The sequence below is a fragment of the Cetorhinus maximus genome, chromosome 12 (assembly GCF_964194155.1).
Source record: "Cetorhinus maximus chromosome 12, sCetMax3.hap1.1, whole genome shotgun sequence".
Classification (NCBI taxonomy): domain Eukaryota; kingdom Metazoa; phylum Chordata; class Chondrichthyes; order Lamniformes; family Cetorhinidae; genus Cetorhinus; species Cetorhinus maximus.
The window spans coordinates 60330683-60354705 of record NC_135890.1 but is presented as its reverse complement, the minus strand read 5'-3'; the positions used below and the strand labels follow the sequence as shown (position 1 = coordinate 60354705).

Here is a 24023-nt window from a genome sequence, read left to right as displayed (position 1 = left end):
CCAGAACTTGCCTCACCCTTAGCCAAACTGTTCCAGTACAGCTACAACACTGGCATCTGCCCAGCAATGCAGAAAATTGCCCAGGTGTGTCCTGTACACAACATAGAGGACAAATCCAACCCAGCCAATTACCTCTCCATCAGTCTACTCTCCATCATCAGCAAGGTGCTGGAAAGGGTCATCAACAGTGCTATCAAGTGGCACTTGCTCAGCAATAACCTGCTCACTGACACTCAGTTTGGTTTCCACCAGGGCCACTCAGCTCCTGACCTCATTACAGCTTTGGTTCAAACATGGACAAAAGAGCTGATCTCGAAAAGTGAGTTGAGAGTGACTACCCTTGACATCAAGGCAGCATTTGAACGAGTGTGCCATCAAGGAGCCCCAGCAAAACTGGAGTCAATGGGAATCAGGGGGAAAACTCTCCAATCATTGGAGTCATACCTAGCACAAAGGAAGATGATTGTGGTTGTTGGAGGTCAGTCATCTCAGCTCCAGGACATAACCGCAGGAGTTCCTCAGGATAGTGTCCTTGGCCCAACCATCTTCAGCTGCTTCACCAATGACCTTCCTTCCATCATAACGTCAAAAGTGGGGATGTTCGCTGATGATTGCACAATATTCTGCACCATTCGTAACTCCACAGGTACTGAAGCAGTCCATGTCCAAATGCAGCAAGACCTGGACAATAACCAGGCTTGGGCTGACGAGTGGCAAATAATATTCATGCCACACAAGTACCAGGCAATGACCATCTCCAACAAGAAAGAATCTAACCATCGCCCCTTGATGTTCAATGGCATTACCATCACTGCATCCCCCATTATAAACATCCTGGGGGGTTACCATTGACCAGAAGCTGAACTGGACCAGCCATATAAATACAGTGGCTACAAAAGTAGGTCAGGGGCTAGGAATCCTGCGATGGGTAACTCATTTCCTGGCTCTCCAAACCCTGTCCACTATCTACAAGGTACAAGTCAGGAGCGTGATGCAATACTCCCCACTTGCCTGGATGAGTGCAACTCCCACAACACTCAGGAAGTCTGACACCATCCAGGGCAAAGCAGCCAGCTTGATTGGCACCACATCCACAAACATTCACTCCCTCCACCACTGACGCACAGTAGCAGCAGTGCGTACAATCTACAAGATGCACTGCAGAATTCACCAAGGTTCCTTAAGACAGCACCTTCCAAACCCACAACTACTACCGTCTAGAAGGACAAGGGCAGCAGATAGATGGGAATGCCACCACCTGGAAGTTCCCCGCCAAGTCACTCACTATTCAGACTTGGAAATATATCATCGTTCCTTCACTGTCGCTGGGTCAAAATCCTGGAACTCCCTTCATAACTGCACTGTGGGTGTGTCTACACCATATGGACTGCAGCGGTTCAAGAAGGCAGCTCAACACTACCTTCTCGAGGGCAATTAGGGATGGACAATAAATGCTGGCCCAGCCAGTGATGACCACATGCCATGAATGAATAATAAAAAAAACCCTCTGCCTCAACTGCACTTTCCCACCCACCTTCCCATGTCCCTTTCATTCTCTGAGAGACTAAAAAATCTATCTGACTACAGTCAACGATGGAGGGTCCACAACCCTCTGGGTAGATAATTCCATTGATTCACAGCCCTCTGAGTGAATAAATTTCTCCTCATCTCAGTCCTAAATGACCAACTGTGAGACTGTGTCCCCAAATTCTAAATTCTCCAGCCAGGGGAATCAGCCTCACACATCTACCTGGGTCAAGTAGAATCAAAACTCAAAACTCTCAACAAAGAAAGGCTCTACGAGCAGGGTGGACCATCCGTGGCTAACTAAGCAAGTTAAGGATGGTATCAAATTGAAAGAATAGGCATACAATGCTGCAAAGGTTTGTGGTATGGCAGAAGATTGGTAAAATAACCAGCAAAGGATGACTAATAACAAATAGAAAGGGACATATTAGAATATGAGGGTAAACTAGCAAGAAATAAAAAAAACAGACAGTAAAAGATTGAATAGGTACATAAAAGGCAGAGATTAGCAAAAGTGAGTGCCGGTCCCTTAGAGCATGAGACTGGGAAATTAATAATGGGAAACAAGGAAATAATGCAGAGACTTCAAACAAATATTTCATGGCACAAGACAAAAAAGCATCCCAAGAATAATAAGCGAAAATGAAGGGGCAAAAGGGAGGGAGGAAACTCAAGCAATTACTATCACTGGAGAAGACGTACTAGAAAAATAAAAGGGACTAAAGACTGACAAGATCTGATGGCCTGCATCCTAGGATTTTAAATGGAGTGATGGAAGAGGCAGTGGATGCAGCGATTGTAATCTTCCAAAATTCCCTAGATTCTGGAAAGGTCCCAGTGGATTGTAAAATCGCAAATGTAAAAAATGTAAACTGAAAAAAACCTCTGTTCAAGGAAGAAGGGAGAGCTGGAAACTATAGGCCAGTTAGCCTAACCTGGACCCCTCCCTCTGGATTCTTACCTTCTCTTGATCTTTTCATTGAGAACTGTTGGTGTGACATAAGCCGTCTCAATTTCTCAGCTCCTCTCACCCATTCTAATCTGTCTCTCTCTGAACTCACTGCACTCCGTTCTCTCAGGTCCAACCCCAACATTGTCATCAAACCCGCTGACAAGGGTGGTGCTGTTGTTGTCTGGCGCACTGACCTCTACCTCGCAGAGGCTGAGCGTCAACTCACAGACAGTTCCTCCTACCTCTCCCTGGACCATGACCCCACCACTGAACATCAAGCCATTGTTTCCAGGACTGCCACTGACCTCATCTCCTCTGGAGATCTTCCTTCTACAGCTTCCAACCTGATAGTCGCCCAACCTCAGACGGCCCGCTTCTACCTCCTACCCAAAATCCACAAACAGAACTGTCCCGGCAGACCGATCGTGTCAGCCTGTTCCTGCCCCACGGAACTCATTTCTCGTTATCTTGACTCCCTTCTCTCTCCCCTTGTCCAGTCCCTTCCCACCTACATCCGTGATTCCTCTGACAGCTTACGTCACATCAACAATTTCCAGTTCCCTGGCCCCAACCGCTTCCTCTTCACCATGGACGTCCAATCCCTCTACACCTCCATCCCCCACCAGGATGGTCTGAGGGCCCTTAGCTTCTTCCTTGAACAGAGGCCCCAACAATCCCCATCCACCACTACTCTCCTCCGTCTGGCTGAACTTGTTCTCACACTGAACAATTTCTCCTTTAACTCCTCTCACTTCCTCCAAATAAAAGGTGTGGCTATGGGTACCCGCATGGGCCCCAGCTATGCCTGTCTCTTTATGGGGTATGTGGAACATTCCTTGTTCCAGTCCTACTCCGGCCCCCTCCCACAACACTTTCTCCGGTGCATCGATGATTACTTCGGTGCTGCTTCATGCTCTCGTCTGGACTTGGAAAAATTTATTCATTTTGCTTCCAATCTCCACCCCTCCATCATTTTCACACGGTCCACCTCTGACACTTCTCTTCCCTTCCTTGACCTCTCTGTCTCAATTTCTGATGATAGACTGTCCACCAATATCCATTACAAGCCTACCGACTCCCACAGCTAACTCGACTACAGCTCCTCACACCCCGCCTCCTGTAAGGACTCCATCCCATTCTCTCAGTTCCTTCGCCTCCGTCGCATCTGTTCTGATGACGCTACCTTCAAAAACAGTTCCTCTGACATGTCCTCCTTCTTCCTTAACCGATGTTTTCCACCCATGGTCGTTGACAGGGCCCTCAACCGTGTCCGGCCCATCTCCCACGCATCCTCCCTCACGCCTTCTCCTCCCTCCCAGAAACATGATAGGGTCCCCCTTGTCCTCACTTATCACCCCACCAACCTCCGCATTCAAAGGATCATCCTCCACCATTTCTGCCAACTCCAGCATGATGCCACCACCAAACACATCTTCCCTTCACCCCCCCGGCGGCATTCCATAGGGATCGTTCCCTCCGGGACACCCTGGTCCACTCCTCCATCACCCCCTACTCCTCAACCCCCACCTATGGCACCTCCGCATTCCCACGCAGAAGATGCAACACCTGCCCCTTCACTTCCTCTCTCCTCACCGTCCAAGGGCCCAAACACTCCTTTCAAGTGAAGCAGCATTTCACTTGCATTTCCCCTAACTTAGTCTACTGCATTCGTTGCTCCCAATGCGGTCTCCTCTACATTGGAGAGACCAAACGCAAACTGGGCGACCGTTTTGCGGAACACCTGCGGTCTGTCCGCAAGAAAGACCCAAACCTCCCTGTCGCTTGCCATTTTAACACTCCACCCTGCTCTCTTGCCCACATGTCTGTCCTTGGCTTGCTGCATTGTTCCAGTGAAGCCCAACGCAAACTGGAGGAACAGCACCTCATCTTCCGACTAGGCACTTTACAGCCTCCCGGGCTGAATATTGAATTCAACAACTTTAGATCTTGAACTCCCTCCCCCCATCCCCACCCTGTTTCTTCCCCCTCCCTTTCGTTTTTTTCAATAATTTATATAGATTTTTCTTTTCCCACCTATTTCCATTATTTTTAAATCTACAACTAATACCTTGTCAGTCTTTCCACCCCACCCCCACTAGAGCTGTACCTTGAGTGTCCTGCCATCCATTCTTAATTAGCACATTTTCTTAGATAATATCACCACCTTCAACACCTCTTTGATCCTTTTGTCTGTGACATCTTTTGATTATCTGCTCCTATCACCGCTTGCTTGTCCCTACAACCACCCCACCCTCAACTTCTCTCCCCCCAACCCGCCCCCCCACCTTAAACCAGCTTATATTTCACCCCTCTCCTAACTATACTCAGTTCTGTTGAAGGGTCGTGAGGACTTGAAACGTCGACTCTTTTCTTCTCCGCCGATCCTGCCAGACCTGCTGAGTTTTTCCAGGTAATTCTGTTTTTGTTTTGGATTTCCAGCATCCGCAGTAATTTGTTGTTTTTAGCCTAACATCTGTCATTGGGAAAATGCTGGAGTCCATGATTAAGGAAATAACAGTAGGACATTTCAAAAACCATGATACAATCAAGCAGAATCAACATGGTTTTATGAAAGGGAAATCATGTTTGATAAATTTATTAGAGTTCTTTGAGGGTGTAACAAGAAGGATGGATAAATGGGAACCAGCAGATGGAGTGTTTTTGGGTATTTGAAAAGTATTTTATTTGATAAGGTGCCACACAAAAGGTTACTACACAATGTAAGACAACAAGATGTTGAGGTGGTATATTAGCACAGATAGAGGATTGGCTATCGAACAAGAAACAGATGCCAGGATTTAATGTAAGCGATAGCTGTCTTGCCCACTCGTTGAAGAATTGGCCTACGTTGGAAAAGCCCGACATTGCTTTTCTCCAGAAGGCCTGGTGCTATTCCGAAGTAATCAGGCACGTATCTGGTTCTCGACCCTTTTGGGAACAGTTTCTCCAGACCCCTCATATTTCTGAACATTTCCCTAAAATCTCCTCTGAACTTTCTCTTCTCTAAGGAGAACAGTCCCAGTTTCGCTAATCTATCCACGTAACTGAAGTCTCTCATCACCGGACTCATTCTCGTGAATCTTTTTTGCACCTTTTCTAAAGTCTTCATACCTTTCCTAAAGTGTAGTAGCCAGAGTTAGACACAATACTGCAATTGAGGCCGAACCAGTTACAATAAGGTTCACCATAACTTGCTTGCCTTTGTACTCTATGCTTCGCTTCATAAAGCCCAGGATACCGCATGTCATGTTAACCACTTTGTCAACCTGCAACGATTTGTGCACAAATGCCCCCAGGTCCCCCTTCTCCTACATCTCCTTTAAAATTGCGACCTTAATTTTATATTGGTTTTCCTTATTCTTCCAACCAAAATCTTTCATTTCACACTTCTCTGCAATAAATTTAATCTGCCACATGTCCACCCACAATTTATGTCCTCTTGAGATTTATCACTTTCCTCCTCACAGTTCACAATACTTCCAAGCTTTTATCATATGAAAAATTTGAAATTATGCCCCGTTCACCCAAGTATAGATCATTAATATAGATCAAGAAAAGTAATGGTCCAAATACAAGCCCCTTATCTCTGGAATCAATCTAGTGAACCTCCTCTGAACCGCCTCCAATGTAACTACATCCTTCCTCAAGTGAGGGGACCAAAACTGTGCACAGTACTCCAGGTGCGGTCTCACCAATGCCTTGTGCAGTTGCAACAACACTTCCCTATTTTTATACTCTATTCCCTTAGCAATAAATGCCAAAATTCCATTTGCCTTCCTTATTACCTGCTGTACCGGCATACTTTCGGCAATTCATGCGCATGGATACCCAGATCCCTCCACATTGACGCATCCTGAAATTTCTCTACATTTAAATAATAAGTCGCCTTTTTATTCTTCCGACCAAAATGGATAACCTCACACTTATCCACATTAAACTCCATTTGCCAAATTTTGGTTCATTCATCTAACCTGTCCATATCCATTTGTAAATTTCTTATTTCTTCATTGCAACTTACTTTCTCACCTATTTTGGTGTCATCTGCAAATTTAGCTATAGTACTTTCTATCCCTGAATCCAAGTCATTAATATCGATTGTAAATAGTTGGGGCCCAAGGACTGAACCCTGTGGCACCCCATAGCCTGCCATCCAGAAAAAGACCCATTTATCCTGACTCTCTACTTTCTGTTGTTTAGCCAATCCTCTATCCAAGCTAATTTATTACCCCTAAATCCATGTGATCTTATCTTGTGTATTAATCTTTTGTGCAGCACCTTATCAAAGGCCTTTTGGAAGTCCAGATATACTACATCCACAGGATCCCCATTATCCACTTTGCTTGTCACATCTTCAAAGAACTCTAGCAAATTAGTCAAACAAACTCTTCATAAAACCATGCTGACTCTGATGGATTGCATTTTGACTTTCCAAATGCCCCATTACTACTTCCTTAATAATGGATTCCAACAATTTCCCAACAAGAGACGTTAAACTAACTGGTCTATAGTTTCCTACTTTCTGCCTCCCCCACCCCAGCCTTTTTGAATAAGGGCATTATTAAATATTAGCATTTTTCCAATCCACTGGAACCTTTCCAGAATCCAGGGAATTTTGGAATATTATTGCCAATGCTTCCACTATCTCCGCTGCCACTTCCTTTAAGACCCTGGGATGTAAGCCATCAGGTCCTGGAGACTTGTCACCCTTTAATCCCAATAGCTTGCTCAGTACTTTTTCTCTAGTGATGGTGATTGTTCTAAGTTCCTCCTTCTCTATACACTCTACACTACCTGTTACTATTGGGGTGGTACTAGTGTCCTCCATCATGAAAACTGAGGCAAAATATTGATTAGGCGTCTCTACCATTTCTGCGTTCCCCACTATTAACTCCCCAGTCTCATCCTCCAAGGGACCAACATTCACTTTAGCTACTCTCCTTTTATATACTTCTAGAAGCTTTTGCTATCAGTTTTTACATTTTGCGCTAGTTTTCTTTCATAATTGACCTTTGCTCTTTTTATTTTTTTTAGTAACCCTTTGTTGACCTTTAAAAGTTTCCCAATCTTCCAGCCTGCCACTGACCTTTGCAATTTGGTATGCCTTAGTTTTTGTCTTTACGTTGTCTTTAACTTCCTTGCTTAGCCATGGATACATTTTCCCCCTCTTGCCATCTTTCTGCCTCTTTGGAATATATTTTACTTTAAGAAGTGTGAGAAAAACCAGAGGCCTTGGAGTTGTACATTTCTTTTATTCATTCATGGGATGTGGGCGTTGCTGGCGAGGCCAACATTTATTGCTCATCCTTAATTGCCCTTGAGAAGGTGGTGATGAGCTGCCTCCTTGAACTGCTGCAGTCCATGTGGTGTAGGTATACCCACAGTGCTGTTAGAGAGGGAGTTCCAGGATTTTGACCCCGCAACAGTGAAGGAACGGTGATATATTTCCATGTCAGGATGGTGTGTGACTTGCAGGAGAACTTCCAGATGGTGGTGTTCCCACCTACCTGCTGTCCTTGTCCTTCTAGGTGGTAGCAGTCATGGATTTAGAAGGTGCTGCCTAAGGAGCCTTGGTGAGTTTCTGCATTGCATCTTGTAGATGGTACACACTGCTGCCACTGTGTGTCGGTGGTGGAGGGAGTGAATGTTTGTGGAAGGAGTGCGAAAAAAGCGGGCTGCTTTGTCCTGGATGGTATCAATCTTCTAGAGTGTTGTTGGAGCTGCACTCATCCAGGCTAGAGGAGAGTATTGCATAACACTCATGACTTGGTGGACTGGCTTTGGGGAGTCAGAAGGTGAGTTACTCATCATAGGGTTACTAGCTTCTGACCTGTTCTTGTAGCCACAGTATTTATATGGCTAGTTCAGTTCAGTTTCTGGTCGCTGGTAACCCGCAGAATGTTGATAGTAGGGGATTCAGTGATGGTAATGCCATTGAATGTCAAGGGGCGAATGTTAAATTCTCTCTTATTGGAGATGGTCATTGCTTGGAATTAATGTGGTGCGAATGTTACTTGCCTGTCAGCCCAAGCTTGGATATTGTACAGGTCTTGCTGCAATGGACATGGGCTGCTTCAGTATCTGAGGAATTATGAATGTTGCTGCACATTGTACCATCATCAGCAAACATCCCCATTTCCGAACTTATAATGGACAGGGCATTGACGAAGCAGCTGATGATGATTGGGCCTAGGACACTACCCTGAGGAACTCCTGCATTAATGTCCCGGAACTGAGGCGATTGACCTCCAACAACCACAATCATCTTCTTTTGTGCTAGGTATGTTTCCAACCAGCAGAGAGTTTTCCTCCTGATTCCCACTGACACCACTTTTGCTAGGGCTCCTTAATGCCACACTCAGTAAAGTGCTGCCTTGAAGTCAAGGGCAGTCACTCTCACCTCACCTCTTCAGCTCTTTTGTTCATGTTTGTGCCAAGGCTGTAATGAGGTCAGGAGCTGGGTGACTCTGATGGAGCCCAAACTGAGGGTCAATGAGCAGGTTATTGCTAAGTAGGTGCCGCTTGATTGCACTGTTGATAACCCCTTCCATCACTTTACTGATGATCAAGAGTGGACTGATGGGACGGTAATTGGCTGAGTTGGATTTGTCCTGCTTTTTGTATGCTGGACACATCTGGGCAATTTTTCACATTGCTGGGTAGATGCCAGTATTGTAGCTGTACTGGAACAGCTTTACTAGGAGCACGGCAAGTTCTAGAGCTCAAGTCTTCAGTACTATTGACAGAATATTCTTAGGGCCCACAGCCTTTGCAATATCGAGTTCCTACAGCCATTTCTTGATATCATATGGAGTGAATTGAATTGGCTGAAGAGTGGCCTCTGTGATGCTGGGGACCTCCAGAGGAAACTGAGATGGGTCATCCACTCGGTACTTCTAGCTGAGGAGTGTTGAAAATGCTCCAGCCTTATCTTTTGCACTGATGTGCTGGGTTCCCCCATCAGTGTGGGTGGGGATATTTGTGGAGTCTCCTTCTCCAGTGAGTTGTTTAATTGTCTACCGCCATTCACGACTGGTTGTGGCAGGACTGCAGAGCTTAGATCTGATCACTGGGTTGTGAAATAGCTAAGCTCTATGTCTTGCTGCTTATGCTGTTTGGCACGCAAGTGTTGTAGCTTCAGCTGATTTTTAGGTATGCCTGGTGCAGCTCCTGGCATGCCCACCTGCATTCTTCATTGAACCAGGGTTAATCCCCTGGCTTGGTGGTAATGGCGGAGTGGGCGATATACAGGGCCATGAGGTTACAAGTTGCGGTTGCAATTCTGCTACTGATGACCCACAGCGTCTCATGGTTGCCCAGTCTTGAGTTCCTAGATCTGTTCAAAATCATGTAGCATGTTGCTAATGCCACACAACACAATGGAGGGCATCCTCAATGTGAAGATGGGTCTTTGTCTCCACAAGGACTATGCGGTGGTCACTCCTACTTATACTGTCATGGGCAGATGCATCTGCTGCAGGCAGGTTGATGAGGATGAGATCAAGTAGGTTTTTCCCTTTTGTTGGTTCCCTCACCACCTGCCACAGGCCCAGTCCAGCAGCAATGTCCTTTAGAACTCAGCCAGCTCAGTCTGTATTGGTACTACTGAGCCACTCTGGATGAAGGACATTGAAGTCCCCCACCCAAAGTACATTCTGCGCCCTTGCCGCCCTCAGTGCCTCTACCGTGTAGTGTTCAACATGGAGGAGCACTGATTCATCAGCTAAGGGGGGGCAGTATCTGGTAATCAGCAGGAGGTTTCCTTGCCCATGTTTGACTTGGTGCCATGAGACTTCATGGGGTACAGAGCTTATGTTGAGGACTCCCAGGGCAACTCCCTCTCAACTGTATAGCACTGTGCCGCCATCTCTGCCGGGTATGTTTTGCTAGTAGGACAGAACGTACCTAGAGATGGTGATGGTGGTGTCTGGGACATTATCTGTAAAGTTTGAGTCCGTGAATATGATTATGTTAAGCTTTTGCTTGACTAGTCTGTGAGACAGCTCTCTCAATTTTCGCACTAGCCCCCAGATGTTCGTAAGGGGGTCTTTACAGGGTCAACAATGTTTTTTTTTGCCAGGTTTGCCTGAACAGCCAGTCTTATTTAAATGCTGGCAGTCTACATGTCCAGTGAGGAAGGCTGCTGGTGGGTTTAGTGGCCATGGAAGCGAGAGATTGCAGAGGATGAGGAGTGGAGACACGGTAGAGCTGGGGGCATTTGATGTGGGGAGGTCAGTGGATGTAGGCAAGGATTGGCTTCTCGGGTTAGTTTGTCGGTTCTTTAGGAAATGCACCTACTCCTCCTATCTCAGAAGCCGTCCTTCCAGATCCAGCATTCTCAAAACCTTTTACCTGTCAAGCTTTCCAAGGCCTCAAAAACCCAATCAACATGATTTTGAAATAGAAATGGAGGCAGACGGCCTCCTTAAATGGGGCTGAACATTAAGCAGGGCATCCACTGCATGTGCTTCTTAGCGTTGTCCCAGGCGATTTGTAATATTCATTAGCTGTACCCCTCCCAATCTCTGTAACCTCCACCAGGCCTGAAATTCTCCAAGATCTCTGAGCCCCTCCAATTCCAGCCATGTTTGCATTCCTAATTTTAATCACTCCACCACTGGTGGCCATTCCTTTAGCTACCTCAGTCCTAAGTTGTGGAATTGCTTCCCTAAACTTCTGCACCTCTCCCTCCTCCTGTAAAACACTCCTTAAAACTCACCGCTTTGACCAAGCTGTCCTAATATCTTTTTATGTTGCTCACAGTGAAATTTTGTTTCATCATGCTAATGTGAAGTGACTTGGGATGTTTTACTACATTAAAGGCACTTTATAATGCAAATTCTTGTTGTTGCTGAGTGGGCCAAAAATTGACCAGTTTGGACAGTACTTAAAGTGAACACCTCTCAAGAAGGAGATATACTCTGGCTGCAGAAGGAAGAAAACACTAATTCTGAACAAAGAACTGGCTGCTAGGCCTGCAGATCGTGGCCCCAGGTTCTTAGATGGTATTTGGAGGAAATAGCACAGGCAGCACATTGGATGAGAGAGATTCTATTACCAGAAGTGCAGAGAAAGCTGTCCAGGCTAACAACTCTGCCAACAGTGGGAAAAAAATCACTGAGGAAGTTTATGCCGGAGCTTATCTTCCAGGATGTGGGTCCAATGCCAAAAGATGCAGTGCTCCCAGTCATACTCAATTCCATATGGAAGGTCTACCAGGACACCCATGTCTGGAAGCAATTTATTTCAGTATAAGTTTTCACATCATCAGAAAAGTACCTCAGCACCACCAGACAACTCCCACTGAAACTTTAGGCATCTACAGGAGAGCTCCAAAAACTCAAGCAACTGCACCAGTGACCAGAAGAAATAATCCATCAACTAACCTGTCAGTACTTTGTGGTGCTTTTAAGTAGCACTGATAGGAGAAGGTCCTTCAGCAGTTGTGCGAAGTTAAGAAAGGACAAAGGCTGAAGTGTGTTATTCAAAAATGGCACAGCTGGCATCAAGTTTGCATTACACACTGCACACTGAGATAATCTGTCTGCACTGCACGCTGCTGGCATTAGTAGGTATTTGTACGCAAACTCCTTCACCAAGATGGTGTCCGGTGGTCATCCTGTTGGATGTGGGTGCACACATCTCAGATGTTGTTTTAGAGCATTAGGAAGCCGCATAGCACCTAAAGAATAGGTGGAACAGTGTCCAATTTCTCCCCATTATGATATACTTCCTTGAATCTGCTTCCTTCCTGCCCCTTCCATTCATCCATAACTGTCCTCTTCCAATCACATACATCATTCCTCATATGTTGTCACACTCCTTGATTTGGTAATATCAAAAATCTTTAACGTCTGCTCCCTATGCAAAATCCAAATCATTTATGGGAATGAAAAACAAAAGGATTGCCAGTACAAATCCCTGGGATACTCCACGAGCTATTTCCTGCCAATCTGTAAGAAGTTTATCATAATTACTACTAAGAGAATGACCTGCCGCCATAAAAATGGCCCAGAGATGGGAAGATGCCAGCAAACTTACTGGTCAGCTTTGAGAAATTCTGAGTTCCCCGACCACTCCCTCCAGCCCCCCACGCATCCATTTCCTCCACCAGCAGGCTTCCAAATCCAGCCCAGTGAGTCAGATCCTGCAATATTTTGTTGGCCCAACAAAGGGAAGATGGTCTCCTGTAGATGCCTAAAATTTCTGTGGGAGTTGTCTGGTGGTGCTGAAGTACTTTTCTGATGATGTGAAAACTTATGCTGAATTAAATTGCTTCCAGACATGGGTGTCCTGGTAGACCTTCCAAATGGAATTGAGCATAACTGGGAGCATTGCATCTTCAGGCATTTTTATGATGCACGTTAATGTTTTCTTATAGGGCAGTACTGCAGAATTTGAACAATTTGTCATTAATATAAGATTTGAGCAGAATTTAATATTGGGATTCATGTTTGTTGGGTTTTCAAATATATTGGTTTAGATATTAAGCAAAGTGTACAGTTTAACTTTAAATCAACAATCTTATATAGAATGTTTCTCCCATCCCAGTTAATCCTACTAGGTTATCACAGAAAGATTATGTTATGTCTAAAGGAGAGACAGAGCAATTGCAAAGTTTGATTGGTCAGTTGAACTGGTTGTGCACTCATGCTAAACCAGATGCTAGGTTTAATGTAATGGAGTTAAGTACTTTGATGAAACACCCCAACGAAGAGAATGTTTTAAGGACAAATAAAATTAAGGACAAATAAAACATTACAAAAAATAAATCTGTAGAAATGTGTGCCTAAGATCCCATCCTTAGGTGATCCAAAGAACATGAAGCTAGTTATTTTTATCCATGCATCACAGGCTAATCTTCCAGATGGGTATTTAAGTGCAGCTGGTTTCATAATTTTTATTATGGGTGAGAATGAGAAATAATGTCCCTTAGCTTAGAAAGTTAGGAAGATAAAGGAATTGTTAGAGGTATCCTGGATGTTGAAACTCTTGTGGAGGCTGTGGATATCGGATTCTACTTGGCAAATATCTGAAGTAGCATCCTGTACAGTGGGGGTACTGAAAATAGTATGCCCATCGAAAGTTACATAAACAATTATCTATTGTGGGATAATGTACTCTACAAAAATGTGAGTAAGAAAAGATACCTTACTGGCTTGAAACAAATGCTGTAGAAAAAAAAATCAATAAAATTAAGTGGTGGGTAAACGTCAATTGTCAAATTGTTTTAAAGTGCACGTACATAGAAATTGGAAGGAATGCTGGAAGAGGGTAATCTCACAATGTGATGCTTTGCACAGAGTATGGAAATTTGTAATTTTTTGAACTTCTGGTTGTACATATAAAGTCATTATTTAATCTTATTTAAAGAGGGAGAAGGGAACATTTTAATTTGTATATCAATTGGATGTTAATTATATTCAAGTGACAGGTATTAATCGGGGACATACCTGTGCTCATTTGCGTATAGGAGCAGGCCAAAAGAAGGTTCATTTTGTTGCAGATGCATGATATATGATGTGTGTTTCTGTAAATAAAAGCTTGTAAGTAAATAAAACTAGGCTCCAGTATTTCATCCTTCACTGCATGGCTGTCTGGATTTTAACACCATTTGTTTCAAAAGTGCTCTTCAAGTGTTCAGCACCAATTAAGTGAACGGTAAACAGTGATACACATATAAGTAGCGCTTGAAATCCTCTTCAATGACTAGTTTACTCCAAGTCAGATGGTCAATGTCATGAGAAGGCATTTGATCAAGTGCAAGCCACCAAAATGCCATGCAGCCCAGTTAAATAGAGCGAGCAGGTAATTTAAGTTGCAATCAGCTGCTTAACAATCCTTTGATTTGAGGGCCCATTCCAAGTGCAAACTGCAAATCCTTTACCAAGATGTTGTTTGTAGTAAACAAAGGCTAAATCAGCATTTCAGCATAAGACCCCACTTTGGCTACCTCAGAGGCTCTTGACCGCCTGAAGCATCCAGGGGAAAATTGCCTCAGAGATCTTTTAAAAAGGTTTATATATGTGCTAACTGACTAAAGGACTATGATGTTAAATCAGCCTCCAGTCTGAAATTTAACAGAGCCATGTAAGAAAGGAGAAAAAGAACTGTATTTATATAGCATCTTTCACATCCTCAGGAAGTCCAAACATGCTCCACAGACAGTGAGCTGCTTTTTTAAATGTTTTTAATTGTTTTTCAGGAAATTTGCCAGCCAGTTTGCGCACAAGCAGCATTTATAATGTAAGTTCAACTGAAACAGATTTTTTGACCATAATTAGACACCCATTTTAAATTAACAACAATAACTTAAATTCTAATAACTGCATACTATATCAACGGCATGGATTTATGAAAACAACTGAATAGACATCAAATTTTCTGAGTGTCTTTCAACAAAATCAACAAAGAACTCACGGATTTTGAAGTAATCCTTTATGTATGTTAGCAGTGATTACCTCAAGAAGGTGATATTTGGAAGATTGGTCCTGCTCCTTGCTGTATAGAATCATCACTTTTTGAATTAGAAACATAGCCTTCAACACGTAGTTCTTCTTGACTTTCTTAATGATGTCTGCCTCTGATTGGACAGAAATGAAAAGGTACTACACAATATCTAAAAGAATTACAAACCAGTCATTGGCTTATTTTTATAAATTTCAGAGGTATCCTGAACTGTATCTAATTTACCTTCCACATTTCTATCAAGGAGATAAACAGTGGCTACAGTACAACAGAATTCCCATTCGGGTATCTATGTAGTAAGATGAAGCAACATAACCATTAAAAAGAGTCAGAGAGCTATAGAGTTGTTTACAGCACAGAAGGAGTGAATTTGGCTGACCGAGTCTATATCAGCCCTCCATTCGGCAATCCAGCAAGTCCCATTCTCCTGCTCTATCCCCATAGCTCTGCAGGTTTATTTCCTTCAAGTGCCCCTCCAATTCCCTTTTGAAATCACTGATCACCTCTGCTTCCACCGCCCTTATGGGCAGCAAATTCCAGCTCATTTGCACCCACTGGATAAAATATTTATTCCTTACATTCACCCTGCATCTCTTGGCCAAAACCTTAAATCTGTGTCCCCTAGTCCTTGCAACATGAGCTAATAGGAACAGTTTGTCCTTGTCTACTTTATCCAAACCAGATATAATCTTAAAAACAAAAAGCTAAAAGCTACTGCGGATGCTGGAAATCCAAAACAAAAACAGAATTACCTGGAAAAACTCAGCAAGTCTGGCAGCATCGGCGGAGAAGAAATCAGTTAACGTTTCGAGCCTTCATGGCCCTTCGGCAGAACTGCAGCATAGTTTCAACAAGGGAGAAATATAAATTGGTTTAAGGTGGGTGGGTGGGGGGGGAAGAGACACATTGAGGGTGTGGTGTGAGCAGATAATCAAAATATGTCACAGACAAAAGGGTCAAAGAGGTGTTGAAGGTGGTGGTCTTTGTCTGAGAAAAGTGCTAATTAAGAATGGAAAACAGGATATTCAAAGTACAGCTCTAGTGGGGGTAGGGTGGAAAGACTAAAGGTTTTAGTTTTAGATTTGAAAATAATGGAAATAGGTGGGGAAAGAAGAATCTATATAAATTATTGAAAAAAAAGCGGGTGGGGGGGGAAAAGAAACGGGGTGGGGATGGGGGGAGGGGGAGTTTAAGATCTAAAGTTGTTGAATTCAATATTCAGCCCAGAGGGCTGTAAAGTGCCTAGTCGGAAGATGAGGTGCTGTTCCTCCAGTTTGCGTTGGGCTTCACTGGAACAATGCAGCAAGCCAAGGACAGACATGTTGGCAAGAGAACAGGGTGGAGTGTTAAAATGGCAAGCGACAGGGAGGTTTGGGTCTTTCTTGCGGACAGACCGCAGGTGTTCCGCAAAACGGTCGCCCAGTTTGCGTTTGGTCTCTCCAATGTAGAGGAGACCGCATTGGGAGCAACGAATGCAGTAGACTAAGTTAGGGGAAATGCAAGTGAAATGCTGCTTCACTTGAAAGGAGTGTTTGGGCCCTTGGACGGTGAGGAGAGGGGAAGTGAAGGGGCAGGTGTTGCATCTTCTGCGTGGGCATGGGGAGGTGCCATAAGTGGGGGTTGAGGAGTAGGGGGTGATGGAGGAGTGGACCAGGGTGTCCCGGAGGGAACGGTCCCTACGGAATGCCGTCAAGGGGGGTGAAGGGAAGATGTGTTTGGTGGTGGCATCATGTTGGAGTTGGCGGAAATGGCGGAGGATGATCCTTTGAATGCGGAGGCTGGTGGGGTGATAAGTGAGGACAAGGGGGACCCTATCATGTTTCTGGGAAGGAGGAGAAGGCGTGAGGGAGGATGCGCGGGATATGGGCCGGACACGGTTGAGGGCCCTGTCAACGACCGTGGATGGAAAACCTCGGTTAAGGAAGAAGGAGGACATGTCAGAGGAGCTGTTTTTGAAGGTAGCGTCATCAGAACAGATGCGACGGAGGCGAAGGAACTGAGAGAATGGGATGGAGTCTTTACAGGAAGCGGGGTGTGAGGAGCTGTAGTTGAGGTAGCTGTGGGAGTCGGTAGGCTTGTAATGGATATTGGTGGACAGTCTATCATCAGAAATTAAGACAGAGAGGTCAAGGAAGGGAAGAGAAGTGTCAGAGATGGACCATGTGAAGATGATGGAGGGGTGGAGATTGGAAGCAAAATTAATAAATTTTTCCAGGTCCAGACGAGAGCATGAAGCAGCACCGAAGTAATCATCGATGTACCGGAGAAAGAGTTGTGGGAGGGGGCCGGAGTAGGACTGGAACAAGGAATGTTCCACATACCCCATAAAGAGACAGGCATAGCTGGGGCCCATGCGGGTACCCATAGCCACACCTTTTATTTGGAGGAAGTGAGAGGAGTTAAAGGAGAAATTGTTCAGTGTGAGAACAAGTTCAGCCAGACGGAGGAGAGTAGTGGTGGATGGGGATTGTTGGGGCCTCTGTTCAAGGAAGAAGCTAAGGGCCCTCAGACCATCCTGGTGGGGGATGGAGGTGTAGAGGGATTGGACATCCATGGTGAAGAGGAAGCGGTTGGGGCCAGGGAACTGGAAATTGTTGATGTGACGTAAGGTGTCAGAGGAATCACAGATGTAGGTGGGAAGGGACTGGACAAGGGGAGAGAGAAGGGAGTCAAGATAACGAGAAATAAGTTCCGTGGGGCAGGAACAGGCTGACACGATCGGTCTGCCAGGACAGTTCTGTTTGTGGATTTTGGGTAGGAGGTAGAAGCGGGCCGTCCGAGGTTGGGCGACTATCAAGTTGGAAGCTGTGGGAGGAAGATCTCCAGAGGAGATGAGGTCAGTGACAGTCCTGGAAACAATGGCTTGATGTTCTGTGGTGGGGTCATGGTCCAGGGAGAGGTAGGAGGAAACGTCTGCGAGTTGACGCTCAGCCTCCGCGAGGTAGAGGTCAATGCGCCAGACAACAACAGTACCACCCTTGTCAGCGGGTTTGATGACAATGTTGGGGTTGGACCTGAGAGAACGGAGTGCAGTGAGTTCAGAGAGAGACAGATTAGAATGGGTGAGAGGAGCTGAGAAATTGAGACGGCTAATGTCACGCCGACAGTTCTCAATGAAAAGATCAAGAGAAGGTAAGAATCCAGAGGGAGGGGTCCAAGTGGAGGGAGAATATTGGAGGTGGGTAAAAGGATCCGTTGAACGGGGAGAGGACTCCTGCCCAAAGAAGTGAGCACGGAGACGAAGACGGCGGAAGAAGAGTTCAGCATCATGCCGAGCCCGAAACTCATTGAGATGAGGGCGTAAGGGTATGAAACTAAGTCCTTTGCTGGGCACTGAACGTTCAGCATCGGAGAGGGGAAGGTCAGGGGGTATAGTGAATACGCAGCTGGGGCTGGGATTGGAAGATGGGGTGAGGACGGAGGGACAAGCAGGGGTGGAGGGTCCCAGATGGGTGTTGGAGTCGATGAGTTGTTGGAGCTTGCGTTCCTTAGCACTTGAGAGAAAGAGAAAAAGTTTCTTGTTGAGGCGACGGATGAGGCAAAGAATAAAATGAAACTGGGGGCACGCGCAGCTTTGAAAAAGGGTGCGGCGGTGCTGCTGGAGGGAGAGGTCGAGTGTGTTCATATGGCGGCGCATGGCACTGAGTGTGGATCTCAGAATGCGACGGGAACAGCAGTCCGAGAAACGTTTTATGTCCCGGAGATACCTGTAATCCTGGGTGGGTTCGAAACAAGAGGGATGGAATTTCAGTTGAAATCCACGTGGGGTGAGTCGGAGACGGAGACAGTCACTGAGAAAGGAGATATGGCTGTGAAAGCGGGTTTTAGTAAACACCTTGTCAAACACCAGGAGAGAAATGGAAAGCAATGAAGGTGAGCAGGGCAGAAGAGACATCTTCTGGGAAATCCTGTCGGAGGACAGAACCATACTTCTTCAAAGAGGGCATTTTTTGAAGAGAGGTGGCAGTCAATTGACAGGGCCCTCAACCGTGTCCGGCCCATATCCCGCGCATCCTCCCTCACGCCTTCTCCTCCTTCCCAGAAACATGATAGGGTCCCCCTTGTCCTCACTTATCACCCCACCAGCCTCCGCATTCAAAGGATCATCCTCCGCCATTTCCGCCAACTCCAACATGATGCCACCACCAAACACATCTTCCCTTCACCCCCCTTGACGGCATTCCGTAGGGACCGTTCCCTCCGGGACACCCTGGTCCACTCCTCCATCACCCCCTACTCCTCAACCCCCACTTATGGCACCTCCCCATGCCCACGCAGAAGATGCAACACCTGCCCCTTCACTTCCTCTCTCCTCACCGTCCAAGGGCCCAAACACTCCTTTCAAGTGAAGCAGCATTTCACTTGCATTTCCCCTAACTTAGTCTACTGCATTCGTTGCTCCCAATGCGGTCTCCTCTACATTGGAGAGACCAAACGCAAACTGGGCGACCGTTTTGCGGAACACCTGCGGTCTGTCCGCAAGAAAGACCCAAACCTCCCTGTCGCTTGCCATTTTAACACTCCACCCTGTTCTCTTGCCAACATGTCTGTCCTTGGCTTGCTGCATTGTTCCAGTGAAGCCTAACGCAAACTGGAGGAACAGCACCTCATCTTCCGACTAGGCACTTTACAGCCCTCTGGGCTGAATATTGAATTCAACAACTTTAGATCTTAAACTCCCCCTCCCCCCATCCCCACCCCGTTTCTTTCCCCCCCCCACCCGCTTTTTTTCAATAATTTATATAGATTCTTCTTTCCCCACCTATTTCCATTATTTTCAAATCTAAAACTAAAACCTTTAGTCTTTCCACCCCACCCCCACTAGAGCTGTACTTTGAATATCCTGTTTTCCATTCTTAATTAGCACTTTTCTCAGACAAAGACCACCACCTTCAACACCTCTTTGACCCTTTTGTCTGTGACATCTTTTGATTATCTGCTCACACCACACCCTCAATGTGTCTCTTACCCCCCCACCCACCCACCTTAAACCAATTTATATTTCTCCCTTGTTGAAACTATGCTGCAGTTGCACTTTGATGTCTTTTGAGACAACTACTGTAAGATCTCTCCCTCTCATGCGGTCAGAGACTCTTTCTCCTCTACGTGATAATTTTCTGATGCAAGAGCCACTCTCAAACCCACTATTAGAACTCAAATTGCGCTTTCTTACTTTCCATTTTTTTACCCCATTCTGCCAGTCCATGGACCTCACTTCTTGGCTACCATCATGAACAGTTAACCCATATTTAAACTTACCAGTAGCTTTCCCTGCACATCTCACAATAATCACATCCCTCCACACTGGGCCCTTCTGATATGTCCCCAATTACCTACTTTAGGCAATTGGCCTTTGGGTGTGTTAGTCCTGCCCTATGCATCACGATCGCTCAGCCTACCTACCACCATCCAGCCCCTGATCTATTGTATTCTGCTTCTCAAAACTGTCATCGAAAAACACATGAGTATGTGAGGTACAGGGTGCCTCTACACCTTCTATCAGCTGCTCAGATTCTGCGTGTTTGTAACCAATCCCAATTAACTGCAAGGAATGAACCTTAACAGTTTGATTGCCATGTTGGATAACCACTGTCTTACCATCACGCCCTATTGCCTTACCAGGCTCTTTCCATTCTTTATACACACTGTTATAATACACCAAATTCACAGAATTAAAGTCTATCTCACACTGGCTTATAAGAACATAAGAAATAGGAGCAGGACTCAGCCACATGACCCATCGAGCCTGCTCCACCATTCAACATAATCATATTGATAAAAGCAAAATACTGCAGATGCTGGAAATCTGAAATAAAAACAGAAAATGCTGGAAAAACTCAGCAGGTCTGGAAGCATCTGCAGAGAGAGAAACAGAGTTAACGTTTCGAGTTCATATGACTCTTCTTCAGAGCTAAAGAGAAATAGAAATGTGATGGATTTTATACTGTTTAAGAGGGTGTAGAGCAGGTGGAGGAAAATAGAAGGTCAGGGATAAGTGAGAGCAAAGATGAAATTTGACAAAGGTGTCATGGACACAGGACAAAGGGAATGTTAATGGTAGTTTTACAGGCTAAAGAAGGTGCTGAGAGTGGCATAAAGGTAAGATAGCAGGATGTGTTAATAGCAGAACAAGGGTCAGCGCTCTGTGAAAGCAAAACATAAAACAAGTGACAGATGGACCATGGGGTGGGGGGAAGGATAAACAAAATAAATGAATAAATAAATAAAAATTTTTAAATGGATTAAAAAGGGGTAAAGATGGAGGAGACAGTATGATCTGAAGTTGTTGAACTCAGTGTTAAGTCCGGAAGGCTGTGACATGCCTAATTGGAAGATGAGGTGCTGATCATCCAGTTTGCATTGGGCTTCACTGGAACATTGTAGCAGGCCAAGGATGGACATATGGGTATGGGAGAGGATGGTGTGTTGAAATGGCAAGTGACAGGAAGATCCGGGTCATGCTTGCGGACTGAGGAAAGGTGTTCCACAAAGCAGTCCCCCAGTCTGCATTTCGTTTCCGCAATGTAGAGGAGACCACATTGGGAGCAGCGAATACAATTGACCAAATTGAAGGAGGTGCATGTGAAGTACTGTTTCACCTGAAAAACCTTGGGGCCTTGGACGATGAGGAGGGAGGAGATGAAGGGGCAGGTGTTGCTCCTTCTGCGATTGCATGGAAAAGTGCCATAGAAAAGGGATAAGGAGTTGGGGGTGGAATAAACAGGGTGTCACGGAGGGAATGGCCCCCACAGAATGCTGACAGGGAGGGTGAGGGGAAGGTGTGTTTGGTGGTGGCATCATATTGGAGTTGGCGGAAATTGAGGAGGATGATCCTTTGAATGTGGAGGCTGGTGGGGTGAAAAGTGATGACAGGGGGACCCTATCATGGCTCTGGGAGGGAGGGGAAGGAGTGAGGGCAGAGGCGTGGGAGATGGGTCGGACATGGTTGATGGCCCTGTCAGCCACAGTGGGGGGGAACACTCGGTTAAAGAAAAAGGAAGACAAGCCAGAAGCGCCGTTTTTGAAGGTAGCGTCATCAGAACAGATGTGGTGGAGGCTGAGGAACTGAGAGAATGGGATGGAGTCCTTACAGGAAGCAGGGTGTGAGGATCTGTAGTCGAGGTTGCTGTGTGAGTCAGTGGGCTTATAATGAATATTGGTGGACAGTCTATCACCAGGAATGAAGACAGAGAGGTCAAGGAAGGGAAGGAAAGTGTCGGAGATGTGAAAGTGAGAGAGGGGTGGAAATTGGAAGCAAAAATCGATAAATTTTTCCAGGTCCAGATGAGAGCGTGAATCAGCACAGATATGATCATGGTTGATACTGGGCTTCAACTCCACTCTCCCGCTCGCTCCCCATATCCCTTAATTCCATGAGAGATCAAAACTCTGTCTATCCCAGCCTTAAATGTGTTCAGCGGTGGAGCATTCATAACCCTCTAAGGAAAAGAATTCCAAAGATTCACAACCCTTTGCGCGAGGAAAGGGGCCTAAAGTCCTAAATGATCGGCCCCTTATCCTGAGACTACGCCCCCATGTTTTAGATTCCCTGACCAATGGCAACAATCTCCCAGCATCCACCCTATCAAGCGCCTTCAGAATTTTGTAGGTGTCAGTGAGATCGCCTGTCGTTCTTCTAAACTCCAGAGAATATAAACACAATTTACTCAGCCTCTCATCATAGGGCAACCCCCTCATCCCAGAGACCTATTTAGTGAACCTTCGCTGTACTGCTTCCAATACAAGTATATCCGATCTTAAATGTTGAGACAAAAACTGCACAGAGTACACCAGATATGGTCTCACCCTGTACAACTGTAGCAAGGCTTCTTTATTGTCCGACTACAATCCCCTTGCACTAAAGGCTAACATACCATTTGTCTTTCTAATTGCTTACTGCACCTGCAAGCTAATTTTCTGCATTCTTTGCACCAGCACACCCAAATCTCTCTAAACGTCAACACTTACAAGTTTCTCACCTTTTAAAAAATATTCAGCTTATTTATTCTTAAGAACAAAGTGAATAACTTCACACTTCCCTATACTATACTTCATCTGCCATCTTTTTGCCCACTCATCTAACCTGTCTATATCTTTTTGAAGCCTCTCTGTGTCCTCCCTACAGCTTACCTTTCCACCTAGTTTGGTATCATCAGCAAACTTAGATACATTACTCTCTGTCTCGTCATCTAAGTCATTAATGTAGATTGTAAATAGCTGAAGCCCCAGCACTGAACCTTGCGACATTCCAATATTCACTGCCTGCCAACTTGAAAAAGCCCCGTTTATGTCCACTCTGCTTTCTATCTGTTAGCCAATCCTCTATCCATGCTAAAATATTACCCCCAACTCCATGAGCCCTTATTCTACCTATTAACCTTTTGTGCAGCACCTTATCGAATGCTTTTGGAAATTCAGGCATACCACATGTACAGGTTCCCCTTTATCTACCCTACCAGTTACATCCTCAAAAACCTCGAATAAATTTTTCAAACATGATTTCCCTTTAGTAAAACCATGTTGACTTTTTCTAACCATACAATGCTTTTCCAACTGCATTCTTAAGACTCCCTTAATAACAGATTAATCAGCATAACTGATATTAAGCTAAGTGGCCTGCAGTTCACTGTTTTCTTGGTCCCTCCTTTCTTGAAACGCAGTGTAACATTTGCCAACTTCCAATCTAGTGGGATAAAAACAAAAAACTGCGGATGCTGGAAAAATCCAAAACAAAAACATAAATACCTGGAAAACCTCAGAAGGTCTGGCAGCATCTGCGGAGAGGAGCACAGTTAACGTTTCAAGACCGCATGACCCTTCAACAGAACTAAATAAAAATAGAAAATAGGTGAAATATAAGCTGGTTTAAGGGGGACTGGGTCAAGTAGAGCTGGATAAAGGACCAGTGATAGGTGGAGATAACCAAAAGATGTCACAGACAAAAGAACAAAGAGGTGTTGAAGGTGGTGATATTATCTAAGGAATGTGCTAATTAAGGGTAGAAAGCAGGACAAGCAGGGTACAGATAGCCCTAGTGGGGGTGGAGTGGGGTGAAGGAATCGAAAAAGGTTAAAAGGTA

The 24023-nt window shown here is 45.2% G+C and overlaps 1 protein-coding gene across 1 annotated transcript in view; it reads right to left on the bottom strand.

The window, feature by feature from the left end:
- The window catches only part of cfap54 (cilia and flagella associated 54), a 264156-nt gene that overhangs the window by 123715 nt on the left and 116418 nt on the right, over nt 1-24023 (bottom strand). Inside the window, exon 21 of the mRNA XM_078554638.1 lies at nt 14938-15059. Coding sequence (XP_078410764.1) covers nt 14938-15059 — 122 coding nt within the window. The remainder of the gene's footprint in view (nt 1-14937; nt 15060-24023) is intronic.